Below are 27,288 nucleotides of genomic sequence, written 5' to 3'. Positions count from 1 at the left end.
AAATACCTATTATTCTGTTATTAAATACATTGATTGGTCTCACTGCTAACAATATACATGTCGCTTTTAACACTTCTGATAGAAAGTATAAGTCTTCTAAGTGTAGAACAGTTCCGATAACCATTTTTTGTCTCAGTGTAAGAAGTTGATTTGAAGAATATTCATTTAAGACTTTCGTGCAACAATAATTTTTTAACACTCAGTTAAATCGTGTTTATGTTTGTCTTTATCGTTAGAAGCTAAAGTGATATAAAGAGTCAATTCAAAAGTTAATTAATGAATACCAAATAGTTTCAATTGTTTTTAAACAATCATTGGAAAAAACTAATCTAGAGTTTAGAAAAAATAAAACCAAAATTCAAAGCACAAAGAGGTAAGTTTTCTCAATTTTAAATACAACAAAATACCTGAAAATTTTTCTACAACATATTTTTAATAACTCTAACGAACAAACAATTTCGTAACAGAATATTTGATATAACAAATTACGTTGATTAACACGGCATTGCAGCTGGACAGAAACTACTGCGGCACATCATTAGCCAAATATGTCCGAAGAGGCGACTTCCTCCAAAAAATGCCATTGTTGTAACATATGCAAAAAGACCTTCGTCACCTCCTACAAGCTCACAAGACATGTGCGCACACATACTGGGGAAAAACCGTTTCAGTGCACAGTTTGTTTTCAACGTTTTCGTCATCAACATCATCTTACCGTCCATACGAGGTTACACACGGGCGAAAAGCCATTCAAATGCTCGATATGTTCACATTCGTTTCACCAAAAAACTCACCTTATCACCCACATGCGTACTCATACTAGTGAAAAGCCATTCAAGTGCTCGATATGTTCACTAGCATTTAGTCATAAATCAAATCTTACACGACACACACGCATCCACACGGGCGAGAAACTATTTCAGTGCACAATTTGCGCAAAATCTTTTACTGGTAAACATAACCTTACAAAACACACGCTGAAACACACAAACGAAAAACCCTTTCAATCTTCGACATGCCTGCGATCTTTCCGACAACAACACCACCTTAAAAATCACATGAAAATTCATACTAGAGAACCTAAACCTTACAGATGCCCAACATGTCCACAATCTTTAAACAAAAGTAAAGGTCTTTTACGGCACATAAACGTCCATCACAGCACATATTGCTGCGACGAGTGTTCGCAAACTTTTACCAACAAAATCAGCCTCATAAAACACATTGGCTCCGAACACAACTATCGCTGCACTATGTGCCCCCAAACATTTGTCCGAAGTACTTTTCTTGAAAATCACATGAGAAGCCATCATAATTTTTCCTGTGACGAGTCCCTACGAACCTTTACCGATTTGGACAGTTTCAAGGATCACAAACGAGACCGTCATTTCTATCGTTGCATGGCGTGTCTACGATCTTTTCGTCAAATCAACAATTACAATTACCATGTAGCTCATCGCCACCCGTTTAGTTGTGACATGTGCGATTACTTTTGCAACACATCCTCCGATCTCTTGTGGCACAAACGCGACTGTCACGATTTTTGATTACGTGATATTGGATCTCTACATGCCTATTCATCCTTTACTCTCAAAAGTCACGAATACTTAGGAGTTTCATAGTTTTTGACAGATACGTAATACCTTGTGACTGTACCTATTCACTTCCGAATGACCCCTAAAAATTTTACTATTATTTTGTGATAATTCGCTGGATTCTTAGGTCCATCATGGAATGCTTCGAGAAGTAAAACTGTTTTGCATCAATTTTTATTGTTTTGCGATGTTTTTAAGTAGATTTTATATAATGTAATCTACCACGAGTAAATTTATTATACATATAAAATTTATATTTTCTGTTTCATAGTATTTTCAATTTTTTCGAGTAGTTAAGTCCAGCAAAGTTGTGTTTTATTTTGCTTTTACAACAACAATAAAGAAGTGTCTTGTTTCAATGAATTCATAAATGTATTCAATGCATCTAATACGTTATACTTTTGCCTATAAATTGCTTTTTTGTGTAACTTGCAAAAAACGAATTAACAATATGTTTGTAACAGTTCTTATTTGCATTTTTAATAAGATAAATATCTATTAAAGTTTTCAATGTGTCGAAAAACGTTTCTGGTATAAAGTCTTTGAAGACAAAAATAATTTTCATTTGACTGCAGCTTATGTTCATTGATTTATTTATGTATTTACGACCTAATGTGCCCGAATCTAACAGTCAGCGTATTTTTGGTTGAATTTCTTATTAAACATATAAAATTTTCATCAATAGAGAATTAAAACTAAAACTTTGGAAACAAAAATTGGAAAAACACTATAGTTATAAAAGGAAAACAACGTCATTATGGAATAACCATATTATAAGATTCGTTACAATATATGTATATATATACAGCTTTTTGAAAATTTAGAAAAATTTTAGTAGAGCTTTTCTTTTCAAACCCAACTGAAACTAAGTATTCCATAATGATATTAAATAATACAAGTATCATAAAACAAAGTCATTCTTAAATATATTATGCGTATTGAATCTTGATACTTCAAAGTGTCAGAAAGCGTTACTACATCACTGTCCAACGTGACATGCGCATCAAATACCAATTATTCTGTTATTAAAGACAATCTTATCGCTAAATATGTGTGTGACTTTTTCAACATTTCTAACGGAAGCATAGGCTTTCTAGACGGTAGTACAGTCTTCTCTTTGAGTGAAAGATTCGTTTGAAGAACATTCATTTTATAAACTTTCGTACAACTACAATTTTTAGACAGTAAATAATATCATATGTATGTTTCTCTGTATCGTTATTTAACTTAAGTTATATGAAGAGTGAATTTTGAAATCATTTAATAAATACAAAGTCGTTATAATTATCATGAAATAACCGTTAAAATAACCAAGACAGATTGAGAAAAAATAAAACTAAAAATCAAAGAACTAAAAGGTTAGTTTTTTTAATTCAAAAACTATAAAATTTTCTGAAACAAATATTTTGAATAACACTATAGAACTAAAAACTACAAAATAGAATGTTTGATACGACAAATTACATTAATTTACACAGCATTGCAGCTGGCCAGGAACTTCTGTGGCACATCGTTCACAAGTATGGCTGAAGAAGCTACTTCCCCCAAAAAATGCCATTGTTGCAACATATGCAAAAAGACCTTCGACACCTTCTTCAAGCTCACAAGACACGTGCGCACACACACTGACGAGAAACCTTTTCAGTGCAAAATTTGTTCACTATATTTTCGTTATAAATACAGTCTTACAGTTCACATGCAGATGCACACAGACAAGAAACCATTCAAATGCTCGGTATGTTCCCAATCGTTTCACAAAAAAACTCACCTTATCACCCATATGCGTACCCATACTGGAGAAAAGCCGTTTAAGTGCTCGGTATGTTTACAAGCATTTGGTCGTAAATATAATCTTACAAGACACAAACGTATCCACACGGGCGAGAAACCATTTCGGTGCACGATTTGCGCAAAATCTTTTCGTTGCAATCAACATCTTACAGCCCACATTCAAGTACACACAGGCAATAAAGCATTTAAGTGCTCGATATGTTCACAAGTATTTGGTGATAAATCTAATCTTACAAGACACACACTTATCCACACAGGTGAGAAACCATTTCAGTGCACAATTTGCGCAAAATCTTTTCATTTTGAACATCGTCTTATAAGACACGCACGAGTACACACGGAAGAAAAGTCTTTTAAATGTCTGGAATGTTTTGAAACATTTAGTAAAAAATCTAATCTTACAAGACACACACGCATTCACACGGGAGAGAAACCATTTCAGTGCACAATTTGCTCACAATCATTTTGCTATAAATCTTATCTTACAATTCATATGCTGAGACACACGAACGAAAAACCCTTTCAATGTTCGCTGTGTTCACGATCTTTCCGCCAACAACACCACCTTAAAAACCACATAAAAATTCATACTAAGGAACCTTCTTTTAGATGCACAAAATGTTTACAATCTTTCAACCAGAACGAAGATCTTATGCATCACATAAACATCCATCACAACACATTTCGCTGCGATGAGTGTCCGCAATCTTTTGCCCACAAAAGCAGCCTCATAAAACATATTAGCTCCGAACACAACTATCTCTGCACTATGTGCCCACAAACATTCGTTCAAAGTACTTTTCTTGAAAATCACATGAGGAGCCATCATAATTTTTCCTGTGACAAATGCCAACAAACCTTCACCGATTGGGACAGCCTTGGATACCACAAACGTGATAGTCATTTCTATCGTTGCATGGCATGTCCGCGAACTTTTGAGCGAATCAGTGATTACAACAATCACGTAGCTAATTATCACCCGTTCAGTTGTGACATGTGTGAACACTACTACAGTATGTTCTCCGATCTCTTGTGTCATAAATACGATTGTCACGATCTTTGATTATGTGAGGTTATATTTCTGTATACCCATTAATGACTTGAAGCCCAACAAAAATGTCACGTCGATTTACTCTTAAAATCTTTATACACTTATTAAATCATTAATACTTATTTGATGTAAACACGATCTTTAAGTAGATGTTCTACATCTATTGTATTGTGTAATTATATTTTCTTCATAAAGTGTAAGTGACACTTATCAATTGATTTATATGTTACAATTTCTTATTTTTTAAAGATATTTTTAGTCCACAAAAAACTTGTGTATCGTCATGTTATTAAAACAACAAAATTATGTCATGAAAAATTTTTTAATAAACTACCTAAAATAAAATCTTAAATGGATCTCATTTATTGAAATTTTTGCTCAAAAAAGGGTCCCTATCTTGCAACTTGCAAAAAAATATATAAAGGTAACTTATGTATGAAAATGAAAGAAAAGTGAACGAAATAAAACTAGGTAAAATTTGAGATAGAATTCACCAAAAATTCCCTAGTAAAACCTGTTTTAACATGGGCTCTTTTAGAATCTACTAGTTTTACATTAGAAGAGGTATATTATCTTACTATGGAAAGAAAAGGAAATACATTCTTTGTCATCGAGTACATATGTTTAAAGCGAGACTAACAGCATATCACGTCTGTAAATATTATTAGGTTAAGAAGAATTTTGGAAAATCCTTTTCAGAAAAATTTATATTAAAAATTTTTAACATCCATTTATTTGATAAACACGGTTTGCCAAGTTTTTTGTGAATCTTGTACTATAAAAAATGTAATAAATTTATATTATGTTTAGTATATCGGCTAATCCTTCTGTTAAGTGAGTTCAATAGTTTGAATCACAAAATACAGCCATTTGATCAGCAAATGAAGTGATAACCTCAACCCGAATGAGTTGTGAGTTTGCGTACACGAGAAGCAACACTGGACCAAGTATTACCCTGGGAGACTTTCAATATTAACAGTTTCACAGTCACTAGTAGCATTATCAACAATAGTTTAGATAAGTGTATCTTAAAGAAGCTTTTGAAGAGCTTCAGTGTTTTTACTCTTACCCTACAATTCTCAAGTTTACTCAATTCGCTATGCGCTTTTACAGTATCACCCTCATTGTCATTAGTTTACCGATGTGTTTGCTGAACTTAGTGTGTATGTTAAGGGCTATAATACTTACCTTGTATCCAAATTTGAGATCTTAATATTAGAACGCGAGTTATTAAGTTTCCAAAAAATGGCAAAAACGACATTTGTGAGAAAACGGCTGATTAGAGCTCAACATTGCTCATTCTCATTGTCTTAGAATTGCTCATTTTGTTTATGTTTAACTTTTTTTTTACGATTTTTAGTTTCTTCTTTTAATAAACCTGTTTTTCTTTTTGTGTTACTATTAATTTTACAATAAAAAAAGCTGATTCCATAATACTACATGGTCTAGAGTTAAAAAACGGAATAAGATTAATTTATTATTTTTGCTTTCTCAAAGAAAAAACATTGGGATGGACCAGAATATTAAAGTATGGCATTTTAATACATTTATGCAAATATATCTTTGAGATAAAACGAATTTCTGTCCCATAAATTTTTGGGGTTTATCTGTTTTAATATAGTTTTAGCGTCATTGTAGGAAACTTCATGACTTCAATCATATTCTTGATGGAGCATTATACTCAAGAGTATCAAATCCAGAAATTCACTTACGTAAGAGTTTTTCCCCCTATATCATGGTAAAAGAAAAAAAATCATTATTATACAATAAGTATATAATAAAGTTCGTAACAATTAATAGATTTTTAAAAATTCAGATAAATTCTTGTACAGATTTTTTTTTTCAAACACAACTTGGAATACTTAGGTGTTTTATAATGATATTGAATAATACAACTAACACAAACAAAATAATTTTTCCATATATTGTGTACATTACTTAAGTCTCTATAGTTAAAAATTGTCAAAAAGCGTTACTACAGCACTGACCAACGTGACGTGTGCATCAAATACCGATTACTATGTAAGACATTAATCTTATCGCCAAACACATACCTGACGCTTCAAACGTTTCTGCTAATGCTGTAAGCATTAGCTTTCTTAGCTTAAAATAGTTTTCAATCTCAGTGCAAGAAGTTTATCTATAGTGTATTTTTCTAAGACTTTTGTACAAACAATATTTAAAAAGTGAATTTAACAATTGATTTTTCAATGCAAAATCATTTTAACTGTTATAAAATACCCATTAAGAACAACCAAGCCAGGGTTTGAAAAAAAAACAACAAAAATCATAGAACCCACAGGTAAATTGTTTCAATTTTAAATACCTTAAACTAATATTTTGGATAATGTTGGTACCAAAATTTCACAACATAACATTTAATGTAATAAGTTATGTTGATTTATTTTTTTTTCCTTCAAGTCATACAAATTACTGACACCTCTACGTGACATCAGATTTTTCTCATTAATAACCTACACCTCCATCGACGAGATCTTACAATATCGGATTGCAGTTTCACAGGAACTTCTGCGGCACATCGTTCACAAGTATGGCTGAAGAAGCAACTTCCTCCAAAAATTGGCATCGTTGTAATGTATGTGAAAAGACCTTTACTAATCCTATGGGCTTTCAAGACACATGCGCTCACACACTGGCGAGAAACCCTTTCAGTGTACAATTTGTTCGCGATCATTTCGCTGTAATTATGATCTTACCAGACACGCACGACTACACGCTGGAGAAAAACCATTCACGTGTTTGGAGTGTTCACAAGCATTTAAGGTGGCTCCTCACTAAATCAAAACACTGGAGTATTAAATGATATTTTAAAGGATGATTCTTGAAGGTGCAAGGAGTCTTTTCCCAAAATTTTAGACCTCGTCACCACCAAAATTGTTGAAAAAAACTAACTGGAAAATAGACTCTGTAACATGGCCTCTTATGGAGGGTCGTCAAATTGGTGGCGCAGGTTGTATGATATCTCAGCAAAGATACTGTAGTTCTTAATAGAAAACTATGTAGCAGATAGAAGAAATCAGAATCTTTCCAACGACATTCAGGTACTTGGACATTACCATGGGTTTTATAGGATATTTTATGAAAATAGTAGATAACTGTGCAAGTCATGGAACAGATGAAAAGTGTGGGGCGTCTGCTACACCGAAGAGCGGTAGCCCGCGTAGTTTGAATTGGTCAGAAAGTTGTACGTTAAATGAATAGGAGTTGTGGGGAATCGTAATTATAATAAAAATAAATGAGACGCTGAACTAAAAAAATAATTTAATGCGGGGCTGACTTATGTACTTTTTTGACTAATAGATAAAATTAATAGAATATGTCACGATAAAGTTAGGACACGGTTGTATTTACTCGTCACTAATAAATAACTTGTAGATTTTTTCTAAAGTTTCTTTGTCTTTGGTCACCCGTGGCTTATTATTAGGTACTTATCGTTAGCTTAGTATTATTTACATACAAGGGTTATGTTGTCAGATTTGTTTACCTACGTCTGCTCGGGTCACTGTATTGTACGATATAGGTCAACGGTGTAGATGTGACTAAACTTTTTTTGAAGGGACTATAGGTACCTATCCATTTTTAGTCAAGAACCTCCACAGCCAATGAAAAGCTGTGTTGCAGTATGCTTACTCTTCTTGTGGGATTTATAGTGAGGAGCCACCTTAATAAAAAATGTCATCTTACTATTCACACACGCATGCATACGGGAGAAAAACCCTTTCAATGTTTGCTATGTTCACGATCTTTCCGCCAACAACACCACCTCAAAAAACACATGAAAATTCGTACTAGAAAACCTCCCTCTAGATGCACAACACTCCCACGATCTTTCGACCACAACGAAGGTGTTATGCTACACACATACATCCAACACAGGACATATTGCTACGACGAGTGTTCTCAATCTTTTGCCCACAAAATCAGCCTCATAAAACACATTGGCTCCGAACACAACTATCGCTGCACTATGTGCCCACAAACTTTTGTCCGATGTACTTTTCTCGAAAATCACGTGCACAATCGTCACTTTTTTCAATGTGATAAATGCCAACAAACCTTTTCTGATTTGGACAGCCTCAGACCCTCAGACGCCACAAACGAGATCGTCATTTCTATCATTGCATGGCGTGTCTACGATCTTTTCGTCAAATCAACAATTACAATTACCATGTAGCTCATCGCCACCCGTTTAGTTGTGACATGTGCGATTACTTTTGCAACACATCCTCCGATCTCTTGTGGCACAAACGCGACTGTCACGATTTTTGATTACGTGAGGTTATGTCTCTATATACCTATTCATCCTTTATTCCAGAGTGAAAGTTACGAATACTTAGGAGTTTTATAGTTTTTGACAGATACGTAATACCTTGTGACTGTACCTATTCACTTCCGAATGACCCCTAAAAATTTTACTGTTATTTTGTGATCATTCGTTGGATTTTTAGGTCCATCATGGAATGCTTCAAAGAGTGAAACTGTAGGTTTTATAACGTGTAATCTACTCCGAGTAAATTTACTATATTTATATAGTTTATATTTTCTTTATCATAATATTTTGAATTTTTTTAAGTAGTTTTAAATCCACCAAAATTGTGTATTATTTTGCTTTTACAACAATAATAAAGTACTTTTTTGTGTTTCTTGCAAAGAACAAATTATTAATGTATTTGTAATATTTCTCATTTGCATTTTTGATGAGATAAATATTTGTAAAAGTTTTGAATGTGTCGAAAAACGTTTCTGACATAAAGTCCTTGAAGGTAAAAATAATTTACATTTGACCGCAGCTTATGTTTATTGATTTATTTATATATATTTATGACTTAATGTGCACGAATCTAATAACCAGCTTATTTTTTGTTAAATTTCTCATTAATCGATGGTGATTAAGAAAAGAAGGAGTACAAAGGTTTAACTAGGAAAGTTGGTTCTGTGATCATGTGTTTATTATAGTGGGATCTTGGAAAATTAGGTAAAGGATTTTTTTAGTCTGGACCAACATAAAGACCCTCAACGCCGAGGTGGTATATGGGGTTTATGAAAAAATCACTTATATATTGTACAAATTGAATAATACAATAGAAATTATATATTACATATGAATGTATATTTCATACGTAAGTAACTTGTTAATTGATCAACTTTGTAACTAAGCATTTTGTAAAGCACTATCAGTGACATGCACATCAATAACCAATTTTTATGATAGCAATATCTTATCTCTAAAAATGTTGAAACGCTTCTTCCGGGGTTGTCAAGCGTAGAATTGTTGAAATTATTATTTTTCTTCAGTTTAAAAAATTGATTTGAAGAGTTTATGTTCAGAACTTTCGTACAACGATATACGTTTAAGAGTAAAGTCAATTATATTCACGTTTGTCTGTATTTTTACTCGACACTTATACAAATAGTGAACTAAAACATTAATTTCTAAACATAAAATTGAACTACATTAACTAAAATTAGTTTAAAAAATCATAAAATTATAAAAAAATCGAGCAACGATACGAAAAGAAACCAAGTATCAAAAAACTCAAAGGTGAGTCTTCTTTTTATTTCAAGAACCACAGGTTTCTGTCATATAAATATAGTAACCCAATTACCAATAATAATTTTGAGTCATAACAAGGTATATAGTATATAACATGTTATATACTATATAACATGTTATATACTATATACCTTGTATAATCAATGTAACATGTTATATAGTATATAACATGTTACATTGATTAACTTAAAAAAAACGCATATAAATTATGTGACATTAAAACTTTTTGTTTAATAACCGACAGCTCCATCAACGACATCTTACTCAGGATTGCATCTGCGTAGGAACTTCTGCGGCACATCATTAGCCAAAAAATATGTCCGAAGAGGCGACTTCCTCCAAAAAATGTTATCGTTGCAACGTATGCAATAAGACCTTCGCCACCTCTTTCAAGCTCACAAGACATGTGCGCACACATACTGGGGAAAAACCGTTTCAGTGCACAGTTTGTTTACAACGTTTTCGTCATCAACACCATCTTTTAATCCACATGCGGGTACATACAGGCGAAAAGCCATTCAAGTGCTCGGTATGTTCACGAGCATTTAACCGGAAAGATTTTCTTAACAGGCACACGCTTATTCATACAGAAAATAAGCCCTTTCAGTGTACAGTTTGTTTAAAATTTTTTCGACAGAAATACCATCTTACGCGTCACTTGTCAACTCATAAAACTAAGAAACTCTTCTATTATTCTATGTACTCACAACCCTTCGACCAAAACACAGATATTGTACGTCACACAAACCTCCAACTCAGCACATATTGGTGCGATGAGTGTCCGCAAACTTTTACCCAGAAAAGCAGCCTCGTAAACCATATTGGGTCCGAACACAACTATCGCTGCACTATGTGCCCACAAACTTTTGTCCGGAGCAGTTTTCTTGAAAATCACGTGCACAATCGTCACTTTTTCCAATGTGATCAATGCCAACAAACCTTTACCGATTTGGACAGCCTTGGATACCACAAACGTGATAGTCATTTCTATCGTTGCATGGCATGTCCGCGAACTTTTGAGCGAATCAGTGATTACAATTATCACGTAGTTTATCGGCACCCGTTTAGTTGTGACATGTGTGATTACTTTTGCAACACATCCTCCGATCTCTTGTGGCACAAACGTGATTGTCATGATTTTTGATTACGTGATATTATTTCACCGTATAACTATACATTATCAAAGTCTTAACAAAAAAAATCACAGAAACACACTTTTATAATCTTACACTGCGTTTTCATCTTCATTATTAATTGCTTATTGGATTGACCAAAGATCTTCAAATTGTTGTTCTGCATCTATTATGTGCAGTTATATTTGCTATATAAATTGTAATTTCCTCCAGTAACAAATGTTTTACATATTCCAATAATATAACGTATTTTTTCAAGAAATGCTAGGTCTAAAAAAATTGTTTATTGATATATTATTACAACAACAAAATGGTCTTGTGAAAAAAATTTTTAATAAACGATCTAAAAAAAGCCATGCAATGCATCTATTTTTTTTTCACATGTTTGCTTTCGAAAGGTTAACATTTCTGCAACTTGAAAAAAAAAGTAAGCAAAATCAGGTAAAATTTGAGGTAGAATGCACCGAAAAAATCTCAAAGACAACCTGTTTGAAAATTGAGGTTTTAACGCATGGAAACATATATCAGTACATAATACAATACAATTTTTTCAAAAATTCTTGTGAATCTTATCAACAAAAATCCATCTGACTTGATCAGTTGCTTCTTGTGAGAGTCACGCATGAGCCACCTCGAGTAAGTATACACCAGAAATCATATCCACTTGCTCTCTTGAATATATGAATATCTTAAAAATTAGTGATCGAATTGAAAGACGTTTGCTGTGCAATTTTTATAATTTAGTAAACTTAATAATGTATGCATCTATATTTAAATAGCCTTATCCTATACAGACGCAATTTTCTCTTGTTTGGAAAAGATTTAACTGAGTCACTCTGAATATCTTTATTTGTCCCATTGGTGACAACATTTGTACAGTTTAAGATCTGAAAAAATATATTTCTGTTATTTCTCAGAGTATGGCAAATCGTTCAGCACGATATTCATTAAGCCTCGTGTTTATTGTTAATTACATCCACATGAAAATCATAAAAGAGCTTAGTCAGCATTGCTTTAAGTCTCTGAATGGCTACCATGTATTCGTATCTTTATCTTACGTTGCACTCGTCTATAGTATCACTGGGCTTACATGAAAGTACTGTTTTTCATGTTACTATTGTTTTTCCAATTGAACAAAATAATCACATAGCGTGACGTTTCTCTAAGTTGATCGAAGTATATGATTTCACTGTACGGAAGTACGAGTATAATTGTAGGTGTGATAAATATAGTTTTGCAAAGAATTGTACCTCTAATCATTTCGTTCGCGCGAGGAAAGCTGTTTAACAGTGTATGTTCTCGGTAAAGACTGAGAGGTGAGCTTTTTAATGCCCGTTAATACTTGATAATAGCTATATACCTCTTATATCCCTGTTATTTTCTGTTGCGGTGCATAAGTACGAACTACCTTATTTTCAAGGCGTAATACATTGTAAATATTGGTGATAAACCAAAGTATACGAATATTGTTAGTTAGTAATTACCAATTACCATAAATATCTTTCACATAATTTTATATTCACAATAGTTTGATTATACTTCAACCTATCATTGTTTGTGCTTTAATATTTAAAATATGAAACGTCATATTTGATCAAATCTGTTCTCAATTGATCGTCGTTCCGTGCATTCTTTGTGTTCTAATCGAGCAGCACGAAAATCACTCAAGAACATTATAATAAAATAAAAAAAATAATGTATAAATAAAATTAATAGCTACACCTATTTCATTGGACTTGCCGAAAAATCGCATCAATATCATAAAAGCTTTTCTTCGAGTCAACAAAAATCCTGGATTTGGATTTGGATTCCAAAAAAGTCAATAAAAAAAAAATGCGTCAAACAATAAGCCCTTCCAAATATTAACATTTGCATTACTACAAAAGACAGAGCGTTAAAAGTATTACAGTTGGCAAATGTAACTCATCGATGTACGATGAAATGTACATTCATAAAATTAATTTTTTTCAAGAACTTGAATTTTCGATCGTACGACGATAAGAATTTCAAAAATATTTACTTTACCACGAAACGCTCTACAGTGATATTTTTTTTTTAATTTCCTTTGAACTATTGTTTAAAATAACCACACATATCTCTATCGCTGACGTCATCGGGACAAAGCAAAAAACCAATAACGCCATCGTTACGCAACACGTGTTGAGAAGGTGAAAAAATTTCCCCAAACCTTCCGTAAATCGGTACACATAATATACTCCCGCACACGATAACGAAGTAGCATAAAAAGCAAACAAAGATCGTACAATGCGAGAAGAGAGTTCAGCTGGCGTTTGGAAAACGTACCCACACTCATCTCTGTTTGCTCTTCGAGCGAAAAAAAAAAAAAAAAAAAAAAAAAACCGGCATTGATCTCCAAAAGATAAGGACACACGCTCACACAGCCGAGGTCGTAAATTGTAGACGATCTCTGGGCAGGAGCAGAGATGAGTAGAGAGATTGCTAACGCCAATGCTACGGCGTGAGACAACTTTTTTCCACTGATCGGGGCGACCCGCCGCGGCCAGCCGTCGAACCAAGGCGCACATTTTTCGAGAGTGCGAGACTCGTTCACTCGTATCGAAGAGCGTGCGCCTACAAGAAGAGAAGTGGATTCGCGTGGAAATGAGCATATAGGCGCACATTTTGGCGACACGTAGAAGGAGTATACCGAATGTGTGCCTACGAGGAGAGGAATGGAAATCTGGAAATGTTGACTATAGCTATATATATCTGAGCGCACAGCCAAAGCAATAAGCGACGACACGAGTTTTTCTCTTTTGACTGCAACCGAGTATATGCTATATATATTTAACTGACTCTTACTCTCTCGCTCTTGCTTGAATGATATCTATCAATCTTACACTCGATTAAATCGTGAAACTAAATGCTCATATAATTATATGCACAGAATTTGATATCAAAACATTTTTTTTTTTTTTTCCGTACGTTAATACTTAATTTGAAATCTAGTATTATTTTGAAAAAATGATCAGCTTAATTTTTTTAAGGATAACAGTTCAGCTATAACCACTGGTTAATTATTTTTCCTCATCATAATTGTTATGAACTGTAGGACAAGCCCCGGAGGTTATCGATGAACATATGTGACTTTCAGATCTCTTACTCTCGAAGTTTCGATAGCTAAGGTAGTAAGGGCTTATGCCACTACTTTTCTCGTTTTGCTATCTGAGGATCGATTCCAACTGTCGGCAAATTTTTTTTTTAACGTGATTCATCATTCTAGTTTATTTTCTTTTTATTTATGTTTTATAAATAATATTAACAAACCCTTTTTTCCCTATACATCGAAATACATTTTTTTAATACTAATTATATTAAACAATTTCATAAGCTGATACTTATCGTTAGCATGGCCATTTCGGAATTTCATATAAATTCTTATAAATTATCGAAAATTATGTTCAAGGTTAAACTTTTACTTTTTTGAAATTCATAATGTAAGTGACAAGTGGTTGTAACTACCAGGTAAAAATTTTAAGTAACGTAAGAGTTAACTTGATACATAAGATCTGTTTTTCATTACTGTTCAGATTTTTGTTGCATAATTTTCAAAGGTATTAAGTTTTGATACTTACATACGCTAATTAAAAGTTTGGTCTAGAACCAACATTATGTAATTGAAATTGAAATTACATATTTAATCAACACAATAAGTATAGCTGCTATACCAAAAATTTTTTTACAACAAAAGACGGAAAATAAATGTTTAGGGAGTTTTATGTAAGTTTTCTTGTGCCTCCGAAGATTATGATTATTGTATAGATAGATAAAAATATCGATCAGAACAGCTTAATCATTTCTTGGAAAAAAAAAAAAAAAAATTAATGAAAATTATGTATAAGGATTTTTTCTCTCTTACTTTCTTTGGAGTTTTAAATGTAAGAATTATACTAATATCCTAAGAAATTATTTTATTATTATGAAATTCCGAAATGGCCATGCTAACGATAAGTATCAGCTTATGAAATTGTTTAATATAATTAGTATTAAAAAAATGTATTTCGATGTATAGGGAAAAAAGGGTTTGTTAATATTATTTATAAAACATAAATAAAACATAAATAAAAAGAAAATAAACTAGAATGATGAATCACGTTAAAAAAAAACCAGGGGGGATAAATGGGTCATGGGACCCACGGTAAGAACGAAGTTCTTTGAACATGACGAGTATAAAAACACAATTTCTCAGGTAACAAGGGGGTCGCCAGACCCATTGAAAGAACGAAGCTCTATAAACGTTAATACTGCATTCATGTAGTTCACTAAACAAAAACTTGAAAAACGAAGAAAAAAAAAAAATAAAAAAAATAGTTCAGTACTCACGATGGTTGAACTTCGTGAGAACGTCGTGCATAAATACAGTACTCACGAAGTTCAACCATCGTGAGTACTGAACTATTTTTTTTATTTTTTTTTTTTATTCGTTTTTCAAGTTTTTGTTTAGTGAACTACATGAATGCAGTATTAACGTTTATAGAGCTTCGTTCTTTCAATGGGTCTGGCGACCCCCTTGTTACCTGAGAAATTGTGTTTTTATACTCGTCATGTTCAAAGAACTTCGTTCTTACCGCGGGTCCCATGACCCATTTATCCCCCCTGGTTTGTTGTTGTTTTTTTTTTTATTTTTTGTTTTTTTCATATTTCATTTTATTATATTTTTTTTTATTTTTTTGTATTTCCTCTATTTAATTTTTTTCTTATTTTCACATTTAATCTTTTTTTTCATTTCCTTTTTTTTATTTTTTTTTTAATTTATATAAATATGTGACATTGTAACAAAATTAGTTAGTCGAATTCAAAATCTTAAAAACCATTGATACGTTGTGCAACTCTATCGTATATGTTTATTTTAATAATTTATTTATAAAATAATTTATTTATAACAGTAATTATTAGCATTACTGTAATGCCAACAAAAACCTCAGGTTTAATAAAAATCGGTCGGTATTTTATGCATCAAAATGCATAAAATACAAATGTTGAATGCGTAATAACGCGCCTTATTATGTTTAATCTATATAACCATATTTATGGTAATTAAATTTTTTTTTTTTTTTTAAACACAAATGCACAATTTATCATGAATTAAATGTAGTATCAGTGAATGCATATAAAAATGGAATATTATAGTTACGAACCGCACGACGAGTACAAGAAACCGAGTTCCCATAGTCGGCAGCGCTCGTAGCAGAGTGGGTAAGGTACTGGACTCATATGCCGGAGGTCGAGGGTTTCAAAACTCTTTATTGGAAAATGTTTTTTTTTTTTTTTTTAAGAATTGTAAAAGAAAAAAAATTCAAAGTAAAATAAAAATTATTGTGAGAAAATAAAATTGGGAGTGTGAGGAAGAATGGTGGGCAAAGGTGTGTGGAAGAGTAACACGGCACGGTTGGCCGATATACATATATAGTGGGGAGAGGGGAAGTGTATAGAGAATAGTCGGTGAGGGGGACGGGGTAAGGGGGGAAACTTGAAAGGAAGAGACTTTGGGTGAAAACACTTTCGTTTCCAAAAAAAAAAATCTGTCGGTTTTAAAATTCCAGCCCCCCGAGTAACGCGACATAAAGAACTTCGTTCTAAAAATTTGCCGACAGTTGGAATCGATCCTCAGATAGCAAAACGAGAAAAGTAGTGGCATAAGCCCTTACTACCTTAGCCATCGAAACTTCGAGAGTAAGAGATCTGAAAGTCACATATGTTCATCGATAACCTCCGGGGCTTGTCCTACAGTTCATAACAATTATGATGAGGAAAAATAATTAACCAGTGGTTATAGCTGAACTGTTATCCTTAAAAAAATTAAGCTGATCATTTTTTCAAAATAATACTAGATTTCAAATTAAGTATTAACGTACGGAAAAAAAAAAAAAATGTTTTGATATCAAATTCTGTGCATATAATTATATGAGCATTTAGTTTCACGATTTAATCGAGTGTAAGATTGATAGATATCATTCAAGCAAGAGCGAGAGAGTAAGAGTCAGTTAAATATATATAGCATATACTCGGTTGCAGTCAAAAGAGAAAAACTCGTGTCGTCGCTTATTGCTTTGGCTGTGCGCTCAGATATATATAGCTATAGTCAACATTTCCAGATTTCCATTCCTCTCCTCGTAGGCACACATTCGGTATACTCCTTCTACGTGTCGCCAAAATGTGCGCCTATATGCTCATTTCCACGCGAATCCACTTCTCTTCTTGTAGGCGCACGCTCTTCGATACGAGTGAACGAGTCTCGCACTCTCGAAAAATGTGCGCCTTGGTTCGACGGCTGGCCGCGGCGGGTCGCCCCGATCAGTGGAAAAAAGTTGTCTCACGCCGTAGCATTGGCGTTAGCAATCTCTCTACTCATCTCTGCTCTGGGCTCCCGCGCTTCTTTCCATCGATTAAATTCCATCGCTTGCTTCCTCGCACAGATGTCCGACATAACATAGCTATGGGTTATTGGCTCCATTGACAATTCCCAAAGACATGGATTCTTATAGGTACCGATCATTAAATTATCAAGCACAACGAAGAGATAAGGCTCGTTCGACGACATCCCGAGAATAAGGAAAGCCGACAGGCGTCACTCTCATTGTGCATATTATCGGGTGTACAAACATTAGAAGCGCGTAGGAGGACCGAGCAAACAGTTCGAAGCCAAGTTACAGTCCCCCCTTGAAAAGCGTGTATGACGCGCCAGTCGCGTCTCGTCGCGCGACGAGGGCACCATCGCCTATAGTTTCGCGGAGGACCATGAAGGAGCCTGGCCATGTGGCCGAAGAAAAAAAGGTCTTTTACGCCCAGTACATAGCCAGTGGAACGCGTAAGTTTTTGTTTTCCCTCCCTTCCCCCTCATCCTCCGAGTTCTTACGTATTTGTGTGTTGGCCAGTGAGCCTTGTCATGCTGGTCGTTGGTTTGGCTAACGGCTGGTCGTCGCCGTACTTGGCCAAGCTGTCCCTGCAGGAGAGCATGGACGACATACCAAAGGCGAGCGACGAGCAGCTTACGTGGCTGGCCTCCCTGATGAACATGGGCCGGATATTCGGGGCGGTTATCGGGGCCATTGTCCAAGGTACCGTTACCGATTTTTCTATATGTAATATATATATATATATATATATATATATATATATATATATATATATATATGTGTATGGGAACAGAGTAAAAATATTTCATAATTGGCGGCAGATACCCTCGGGAGGAAGATGTCCCTGTGTTTCGCGGGTCTGCCGCTCATGTGCGGCTGGATTTGTTCGAGCGTCGCCGCCAGCATCGCTTGGCTCTACGCAGCGAGGATCCTCTGGGGTTTGGGGATGGGCATGATATGGACCACCATTTCCCTCTACCTGGCCGAGATTGCCGATTCCGAGATCCGCGGCTCTTTGGCGAGCAAATATATACGTATACACGCGCGCATTTGTTGGGCGATCGAGGAGACGGGTTATTGACTTTGGACTCTCGATCGCTCCAACCTGTTGCAAATAACACTGTTTGGTCGAAGAAGCTTTTTTTTTTTTCCGAGTCAATGTTGATCCAGGTGCACGTGTTTTTTATGATGTGGTGTTGTGTTCATCCGTGTAGCCTCCGGTTCATCGTTGGGTGGTCAAAGTTTTTTCGAGTTGAGCCTTCAATAAACGATTTGTACCTATATTGGGTGTGTTGACTCGAGGGATTTTAGAACAAAAAAAGTTTTCGTGGCTAACGAGATTTGGGAATCATATTGTTTTTTTTTTTTTTTTTTTCTCGCGAGATGTCAAAAGGAAAAAGTTACCAAAAGTTCGTGGACGAGTTGGATAAAGGAAAAATAAAAATGAAGATGAAGATACCAAAAATAAAAGTAAATTTGATATGTCATTTTAATGCATTGGAATTTGTACTTTTTCGTTTTAATCTCGAACGCCGTTAACTATAATGACTTTTTATTACTGGTTTCCACGAAGGAAATATGAATAAAGAAAAAAAAAAATCTGATGTAATGATTATATTAATGCGGAAAATAATCGACAAAAAGTCTCGTATAGTATAGGTACATCTAATCGGCAAACCCATGCATGCGTGCAGCGTAATATTACATTTACTTTAATCATTCGTATGAATTTCGGCAGTTAATATATACGATAAGGTTGTTGAATCGCATTCTCATTGAAAAAATGTGTAAATGTGGGACCGGGTTTAGCTAGCTAAGATGAGGTCTCAGTGCCGTGGTCCTCAATATGTCTAATAAATGTTAGGGACATCACGTTACTTATGGTTTACCATATAGATTATGATTGTTATTGACCGGGTGTTGAGATTAAGGTTCCACCAACTACAACAGTGTGCTCCAATTAATCTAAAACAGATGTTAGAACTAAACAAATATTTCGCACGATTACCATAGAAGTCATTAAATCCGCGTCAAAAAGAGATCAGCAATAAATGGAAATCCTTAGAATCAATTTGAAAAAAGGACATTATCTCAAAAATGTTACCTTACATTAAATGGATATTACACGTAAGATGGTGCTGTATAGTATGTAACGTATAACTCACCCTTCTATGGTTTTGACGTAATAATAGCTTTATCCAAAGTATTAGGAGTAGGAAACTAGACAATATTATTCTTGATGGTTTAATAGCTTCATCCAAGGCAAAGTATTATGTGTAGAAAACCAGATACTCATTCATCTTAAAACTGGACGTTAAAATTTTTTTCTTGAGTTGACGTCGCTTTAACTTGAACTGCGGCACTTGATTTGAAATTTTTTCGTTTACGTAATTTCAAAAATACATCACTATCGGATCAGTATCTTCTTCGTTTTTGTCTTCTATATGTTAACCATACTTTTTGAACAATAATTATCCATAGATAACGTGACAAATCCCTGTTGTAAAAAATAAGTGTACCTACAAACTGTACAAAAAATTATATAAAATAACGTTTTACATTTATGAGGAACAATAAGGTATCTCATATCTCACAGATGAATGCGATGATATAGATGAAATTAAATTAAGGTTTTTATATCATTGTTAAATAAAAAAACTAAAAAAAATTCCTTGCAAATGCTACGTAATTAACAGCTTCTTCGACCTACAAACTAACATTCACGCAAGAGAAAAACTACACACACACAGAGATAGAGGTGAAAATGAGTGCAATGTGTAACAGTGATATTATCCAATTTGGCGTGTCCAGGTGTTATGGAACATAACGACCCAATCGATCGGCCAATTTTTGGGTGTCCTCTTGGGACCCCGTCTCTCGGTGAGAACGTACGGTTACGTGTGTATGGTGCCTAACGGCATGTTCCTGTTGCTGTTTCCATTCATACCGGATTCACCCTATCGTTACGTGATGGTCGGCGACATGGAAAAGGCCGAGGCGTCGCTTCAGTGGTTCCGCAGGCAGCGCAACGTCAAGCAGGACCTCATGGAGCTACAGGACTACGTCAACAGTTCCCAGGTCACTCTTCGGGACAGATTGCGCGAGCTTGGAAAACCTAGTGAGTCGTTTCTTTTTTTTTTTTTTCATTGGACAAAAATGGCTTTTTGTGGTCACGTCTTCTTCACTCTTCCGTACTAATGACAAAAGTTGGTAAACCAACGCCCTTATGTTTTTCAACGAGAATAGCCATACTCGTCCTATCTTTAACAAATTAATAATTATAGGATGTTTGTCCCATGACTTTCCCGTAAAAAGTGCTCGCGTTGATAAGGTAATTGGCTTTTTTTTCAGACAATAGTTTCGTGATACTAGTCTATGTTACGGTGTTACTATACCTTTAGTAGGTACTTTATTATGCCATCGTTTTTAGCCTAAGAAACGTATACTTCAATATATTGTTAATCAATCAATTAATAGTGACAGAAAATATATAAAAAATTCAAATCTTGATGACTAGCCGCTTTGGCCTTGGTAACTGGTGTATGAGGTAAACGTTAGAAAGTCGATTAAGCTGAAATATTTTCTTTGCCAATAAAAAATATCTTTTACATTCATAAAATGTATGTCTGAAGAATTAAAAAAATATGTTATAATTAAAAAAACATGTTAAACCAAAATTCTTAATTAATTTAGAAAATGTATGAAGAATATATTTTAAATGTATATTTTTGTTTAATATTTATAACTTTTTTTAAACGTCTATCTATTAATGAACCAATTGGACCAGTTATCCTATACTACCGTGGCTGCATAGTAACACACTAATAACATATACTCATGCGTATAATATATGCACATGACTTTACCTTATCGACGTGAAAGTTTAATGCGAGAAAGTTACGGGACACAATTTTTACACTTTATTTTATCAAAGAAGAAATAATAAACACACCCCAGAAAATATTATCTCAGTAAATGACTAGTGATAAAAACCGATCGTAAGAAATAATAAATTCAATATTTAAGACTAGAATTCAACAACTTGTATTAATAATTATTATTAGTCTTATTTTTTATTTTTAGTGAAAAATGCCATCTGAAAAGGTGAAAAATGAACTAAAAACTGAAACTTGGAGCTTATAAAATATGTTATTTGTTATCAAATAATATAAAATTATCTAGTATAACTGATAAAATCTACCATTAATTATAGTTGATTTTTTATAAAAACAAATTAATTATCGTGATACTATTTGTTGCAATTCGAAAAAAATAAGAAAGATCAATGTTGTTATAGTCACAAACCTCGACTTTATCATTTGGTGTATGATTTATAGTTTTTTTGTTACCTTTTTTTATTATTATAAATAATTAATTAAATGAGATAATATTTGACCCGGATTAACGAGGACTCGGGAGGAAGGCGTCATGTTGATGATTGAAAAGCGTTAGCCGTTAAATCAACGCACACAACCTCTCCCTCCCGCGTCCTCTCGAGTGCCATTTTAAGCGTTTGCTCTTATGCATCCTTATAAATCATGAAAATATAATAAACAATACGTGTCCGTTTCTTCCCTCAGAGTACCTCAAGTCGTTCGGCACGATGTTCCTGATAAACATAAGCCTGTTCTTCGGGGCGTTCAACGTCATCAACAACTACATGGAAATAATCCTGAGCAAAAGCGGGGTGAGCCTGACCCCGTCGGACGTGGTGGTGGGCGTGGGCTTTTTCGCCATAATATCCGGCCTCGCGGCAACTTGCCTCGTTGACAGGCTGGGCAGGCGCTTCCTCATGATAAGCTCGAGCCTCGGCATGGCCCTCTTCCTCGGTGCCATGGGCCTGCACTTCCTCCTCATCCTCGAGCTGGGCCACGACGCCCCAACCCTCACCTGGCTGCCCTGCACCTGTCTCCTCCTCTACACGGCCTCTTACTCGGCCGGGGTTGGCTGTATACCCAGCACCCTCGTCGGCGAGCTCTTCTCCCCGAGCCTCAAGACCATCGCCAGTCTCAGCTACAGCGGGTGCGCCGCCCTCTTCTCCTCCCTGTCGGCCGGCACCTTCATACCCCTGCTCAACCTCGTCGGACCGGTCTACCTGTTCTGGCTCTACGCCACTGGGACCCTCCTGTCCGCCGTTTTTTTCTACTTCACCGTGCCGGAGACCATGGGCAAGAGCCTCAAGGACATCCAAGCCGAGCCCGAGGAAAAGACGTGATGGTGCCATTTTTTTTTTTTTTTTTTTTTTTTTTTCGTAATTGAGTCAAAAGCGCGAATCAATCGCCGGTTACTCTCTCTCTCTCTCTGTTCGACTTTTACGGGGCGCTTGTTTGTCCGTAAATGTACGAGTACCAATAATAATAATAATAATAATAATAATAATAATAATTATATAGGTGATAAATATATATACCATTTTTCAAATAAAAAAATGTGTGTCTTTATACGCCACTTTCGTCCTTGTGTAGTTGCTTTGCAGTGCGAGTTCCAAGGGAAGACTGAGAGAGAGGCGCCAAGTCAATGTGGAGAGAGAAAAAAAAAAAAAAAAATAGCCGACGCGTTGAATATTTGACGAGGGGTTATTTACCGCTGCCTGTTATTTGGTGCCATTGCGTATAAGTACGTGCACCACCTCTTTTCGCGACGCGATACATTGTATATGGGCGATAAAATCGAAGACGGTGTAAGTCGAAAGAAAATAAATTGCAGATGCATTTATCGTAAAAATAGAATAAGACAGAAGCTATGTGCAAATGGCACCTTAGTGCAGAGGAAAGGTTGTTTTCTCGGAAGAGCGATAAATCGCTTCAGAGGGAATATTTTATTCGCATCGCGTTTCCCTTCGATTTACTATTTTTATTTTCTCACTTCTTTGTTGCTGTACGTCAGTTTCGATGGTAACCGATGTTGTCTTGTCCAACAAATCGTTGTTTTGAAGTGCTCGTTTCCCAGTGACTTTTTTTTTCTCTTCCATGGTAACTGAAACCTACGGTTAAACGTTGAATTTTCACGATGTAACTTGGATCAAGGGCAAAAGGATCGTACCGAAAGAGAGAAATTAATTTTTCTCCAAGTGATGGAGATCGTCGTGAAAAAAAGGCAATCGCAAAGTTTCGACGATTTTCTTTGGCCAAACAGATACCTTTTGGGTTTCTTGGGCTTTTGGCCCGTGGGATCTAACGATGGCCAAGCCTCTCGGCCATTTACGCTTTTTCGGCTCGTCATCTCGATATTCTTCGTCTTTAGTTTATTCGTGCCCCTAGTAATGACGGTCGTCATTTGTTGGAAGGACCTATCAACACTGACAGGTTTATATACTTTAAAGTAGATTAAATATATACCATATGTGTAAAAAAAAAAATAAATAAATAAAAAATATATTGTATGTTATTGGGAAAAGAAAATTAATCCTAATGTATAAAGGTATAGGCGGCATCGCCCTGGAAGCTGGTCAGCTGGTCTTCAAGATGTTTTACATGTTGGCGCACCGTCGCGAATTTCGGCGCATTTATCACGAAGCTAAAAATATTTGGCAAACAGCCAATAACGAGGTGGAACGTAATAAAGTCGAGAAATTGGCAAAATTGGCCAAAAATTGTACCATAATATTCTTCATCGTGGGTATATCAAATGTTTTTATGTTTACCCTCGCTTCGTTATTCATGTCGCCGTCTGTCGATGCCAATGCCAGTCTACCTATCGACATTAGGTGCTTTTATACAGTAAATACAAATAATTTAACCATTTTTTCACTATTCGTTGTATTTTTTGTCGAATACATCAGGGATTAAATATGATTCAAATAAATTAGTAATTGTATCATTTACTTAGATTAATTAATTGACGTTGATTATTCACAACATCAAACGGATGAAATTTTTTTTTTTTTTTTAAATGGCTTATCGCGTTTTATAACATACGTAACGTGCAGATACGGAATCGATACCCAACACTCGCCAAATTACGAGGTGGTCTTCATTTACCAGACAACGGGAATGATATATAGCGTAATAGGTGTAATGGGCTTCGACGCAACCATGATGACCCTCGTGCTCCACGTGTGCGGTCAATTTCGACTGTTGAGCGCTAGATTCAGCGAAATGGGCCGCACAAACAACCAAATGGAGTTCGAGACGCGATTTAAAGAAAAATTTAGGGACCACGTACATCATCATCAGCGAATCATAAGGTACGTCGTTTGCTGCAAACAAACAATGAATTGGTTAACATTTTTATTTTTCTGTAAACTAACGATTGCTACACCCATTTTTGGTCAAACGTTATTATTTGAGATTCTTTATTAAATTACAAGATAATATATACATATATTTCAAATTCTACGTACAAATCGTACGTAATCAGTTATTATTCTTGTTATGATTAAAAATTATAAATTTGGGTTTGAATTTCATGAGGGTTATTGGTTATTGTAATTTGCAAAATTTTTTGAGATATCATAGTTCGTGTAAACGTTTAAAGTAAAATTAATGTGTTTTGAGAAAAATAGAATAATTCATATCAATTATTTATAAATGGCAATTTTTTACTTTCTTACCCCTTACCCAGACCATTGCCATTTGATTCTAGGTTTCGGTACAAATTGGTTCTTACATTTTTCGTGATTAAAGTGACTGATTTTGTATTAATTTTTAAATTAGTTTTTACAATGCATAAGTGTACAGCTCTCGGATTATTTATTTATAAAAACAATATTATTTAAAATTATTTCTTTATTACTATTAATGAAATTTTTTTAATTATTTATTAATATAAATAATATAATTTGATTTTAAAAATGTTAATTTATTTAATTATTTATTTAATTATTTAATTTTAATATTATTATTTAATATTATTAATTTGCATAAATAATATTGTTTAATATTATTCAGTTTTAAAAAAATCTAAACTCCCAGGTGCTTGTATCATCAAACAATAAAAAAAAATACTATTCCGATTTTTCAAAAAAATCAAGCGACTGATAAAAAAAATATGTTTTTTTAATTTTCTATAAATCAATTTTATACCCCAAACTTGAGGCTGGTTTAATACACTACTTTTATAAATGAGTAATTTTTTTTTTATTTAATATATATATACATACATATATAAAAAAATGCTATTTTCGAAATTTTCGCGATAAAGTTGTGGCACCGCCATACCGTGACTAATAAAGTTTCAACGGTATTTTCTCCGTAAAATTGACAGTATTTTTTTTTCCACGATCAGCTCAACTAAAAAAAAAAAAAAAAAAAAGACTATTTTTGACAAGCTAGATTGGCCGACGACACGCGAAACCTACTGAGTCCCGTGATATTCATCCAATTGATGTCGAGCGGCGTGGAGATCTGCCTGAGCGGCTTCGCCCTGATCGTGGCCAACGAGAGCAGAGTCGACCGCGCAAAGTACACGGTCTACGTAATAACGATGTTCCTGCAGCTGCTCGTATGGTGCTGGCCCGGCGAGCTCCTCATCCACGAGAGCCGTGCCCTCGGCGACGTTATTTTTCACGAGATGCCCTGGTACTGGCTCTCGGCGAAACAACAGCGGGACGTCCGTTTTTTCATCATGAGGACGCGAAGGGGCTGCTGCGTCACGGCCCTCAGCTTTCAGGTCATGTCGCTGAGGAAACTGGCAGAAGTGAGAAGTACATTTTTTTAATGGGTTCGATGTGTGGACGATTTTTTACTTGCGTTTTTTTCCAGATATTTAACGCCGCGGCTTCTTATTTCACTATGTTACGTAGTTTGTCGATCGAGTGAGACGACATGTATATATCACATGTATTTTACGCGTTACACGATGAGTAGAGAGATATTCAAATGTCGCACTTCCGTTGTTGTTAAAATTAAATTTCCACCGGACCTTTTTTCATTTTTTCTTTTTTTTTTTTTTTTTTTTTTTTACTACTATTTGCAATCAAATGCGAGAATATTATGCAAGATGTGGACTTGGATCACCGAAGATGTTTGAGCGTCAACTGCAGTGTACGTATGACGTGTACGACTGGCAGCTTCTACGAAAAGGGGAGAGAAAAGTGGCGTCGTGAATATTCAAGAAGACAGTCATTGCCACGCCATTAAAGTTGCTGTCGACGGTAAAAGTCGGCAAATAACAGGGTGTGACAATATTCAACTGCGGTACATAGCTCTCGCGGCTATAGGAGGGTGTACCCTCGTTATTTATTTCCATTCTACATCTTGCAACTCTTTCCGTCGCCGATACGCATGTATACTTAGATTCACTTTCGTATTGACGATTTTCTTTTCTTTTTTTCTCCTTACTTTCTTCGCTTGTCTTTCGTCTTGCGTCAGTTGCAACGTGGATTTTTGTCGCGTTCACATCTTCGCTGGTATACTGTGTCTCTGATGTAAGAAGTGTATTTTATTAGACGAATAATGGATAAAATAGTTTAAAAAAACTTAAGTTCAATCACGTTGAATCAAAGAAAAATCACAGTTCTTTGTTATGGTAAAGTACCTGACTGGTCATGAAAAAAGTTGGTTGGCTCGACGACCCGATTTTTAGTTTTTAGTGCACGTTAAATTTTACTGGCTCAGTCTATTGTCTCCCGTATTTTAAGGGTTATTGTCGTTATGTCTATCATCACTATATGATTCTACCACATAAAACATTGCACATCGACATTATACTTCTTTTAATCGACTAGTTTAACAGAAAAAAGGTCCTCCTTTGAAGGATCTCAGAACAAAATGCTCCATTCTTTCTATAAATAAGGTTTAATACGAGTTAACTCGAAAAAAACTCT

The 27,288-nt window shown here is 34.8% G+C and overlaps 3 protein-coding genes across 3 annotated transcripts; all 3 read left to right on the top strand.

Annotated features, from left to right (window-relative positions):
• The first annotated feature begins 3,105 nt into the window (after positions 1 to 3,105).
• Positions 3,106 to 10,827, top strand: LOC149373947 (uncharacterized). Its single transcript, XM_089595481.1, has 4 exons — positions 3,106 to 3,643; positions 8,907 to 8,968; positions 10,452 to 10,582; positions 10,650 to 10,827. The coding sequence occupies exons 1-4, from the start codon at positions 3,118 to 3,120 to the stop codon at positions 10,825 to 10,827; spliced, it is 897 nt and encodes a 298-aa protein (XP_089451607.1). The 5' UTR covers positions 3,106 to 3,117.
• Positions 10,828 to 17,901: 7,074 nt separating this feature from the next.
• Positions 17,902 to 22,737, top strand: LOC106644123 (facilitated trehalose transporter Tret1). Its single transcript, XM_014359513.2, has 5 exons — positions 17,902 to 17,974; positions 18,042 to 18,224; positions 18,344 to 18,540; positions 20,334 to 20,640; positions 22,103 to 22,737. The coding sequence occupies exons 1-5, from the start codon at positions 17,905 to 17,907 to the stop codon at positions 22,735 to 22,737; spliced, it is 1,392 nt and encodes a 463-aa protein (XP_014214999.2). The 5' UTR covers positions 17,902 to 17,904.
• A 1,195-nt stretch (positions 22,738 to 23,932) lies between these two features.
• Positions 23,933 to 26,281, top strand: LOC149373946 (odorant receptor 13a). The gene is made up of 4 exons (XM_089595480.1): positions 23,933 to 24,228; positions 24,451 to 24,708; positions 25,796 to 26,159; positions 26,225 to 26,281. Exons 1-4 carry the CDS (start codon positions 23,933 to 23,935, stop codon positions 26,279 to 26,281), a joined length of 975 nt encoding a protein of 324 aa, XP_089451606.1.
• Positions 26,282 to 27,288: the final 1,007 nt, after the last annotated feature.

The sequence above is a fragment of the Copidosoma floridanum genome, unplaced genomic scaffold (genome assembly GCF_036245765.1).
Source record: "Copidosoma floridanum isolate Cflo_tuat_1 unplaced genomic scaffold, Cflo_Japanese_pri ptg000025l, whole genome shotgun sequence".
NCBI lineage: Eukaryota > Metazoa > Arthropoda > Insecta > Hymenoptera > Encyrtidae > Copidosoma > Copidosoma floridanum.
The sequence above is the reverse complement of the archived record's forward strand: the minus strand, read 5'-3'. Positions and strand labels throughout refer to the sequence as shown.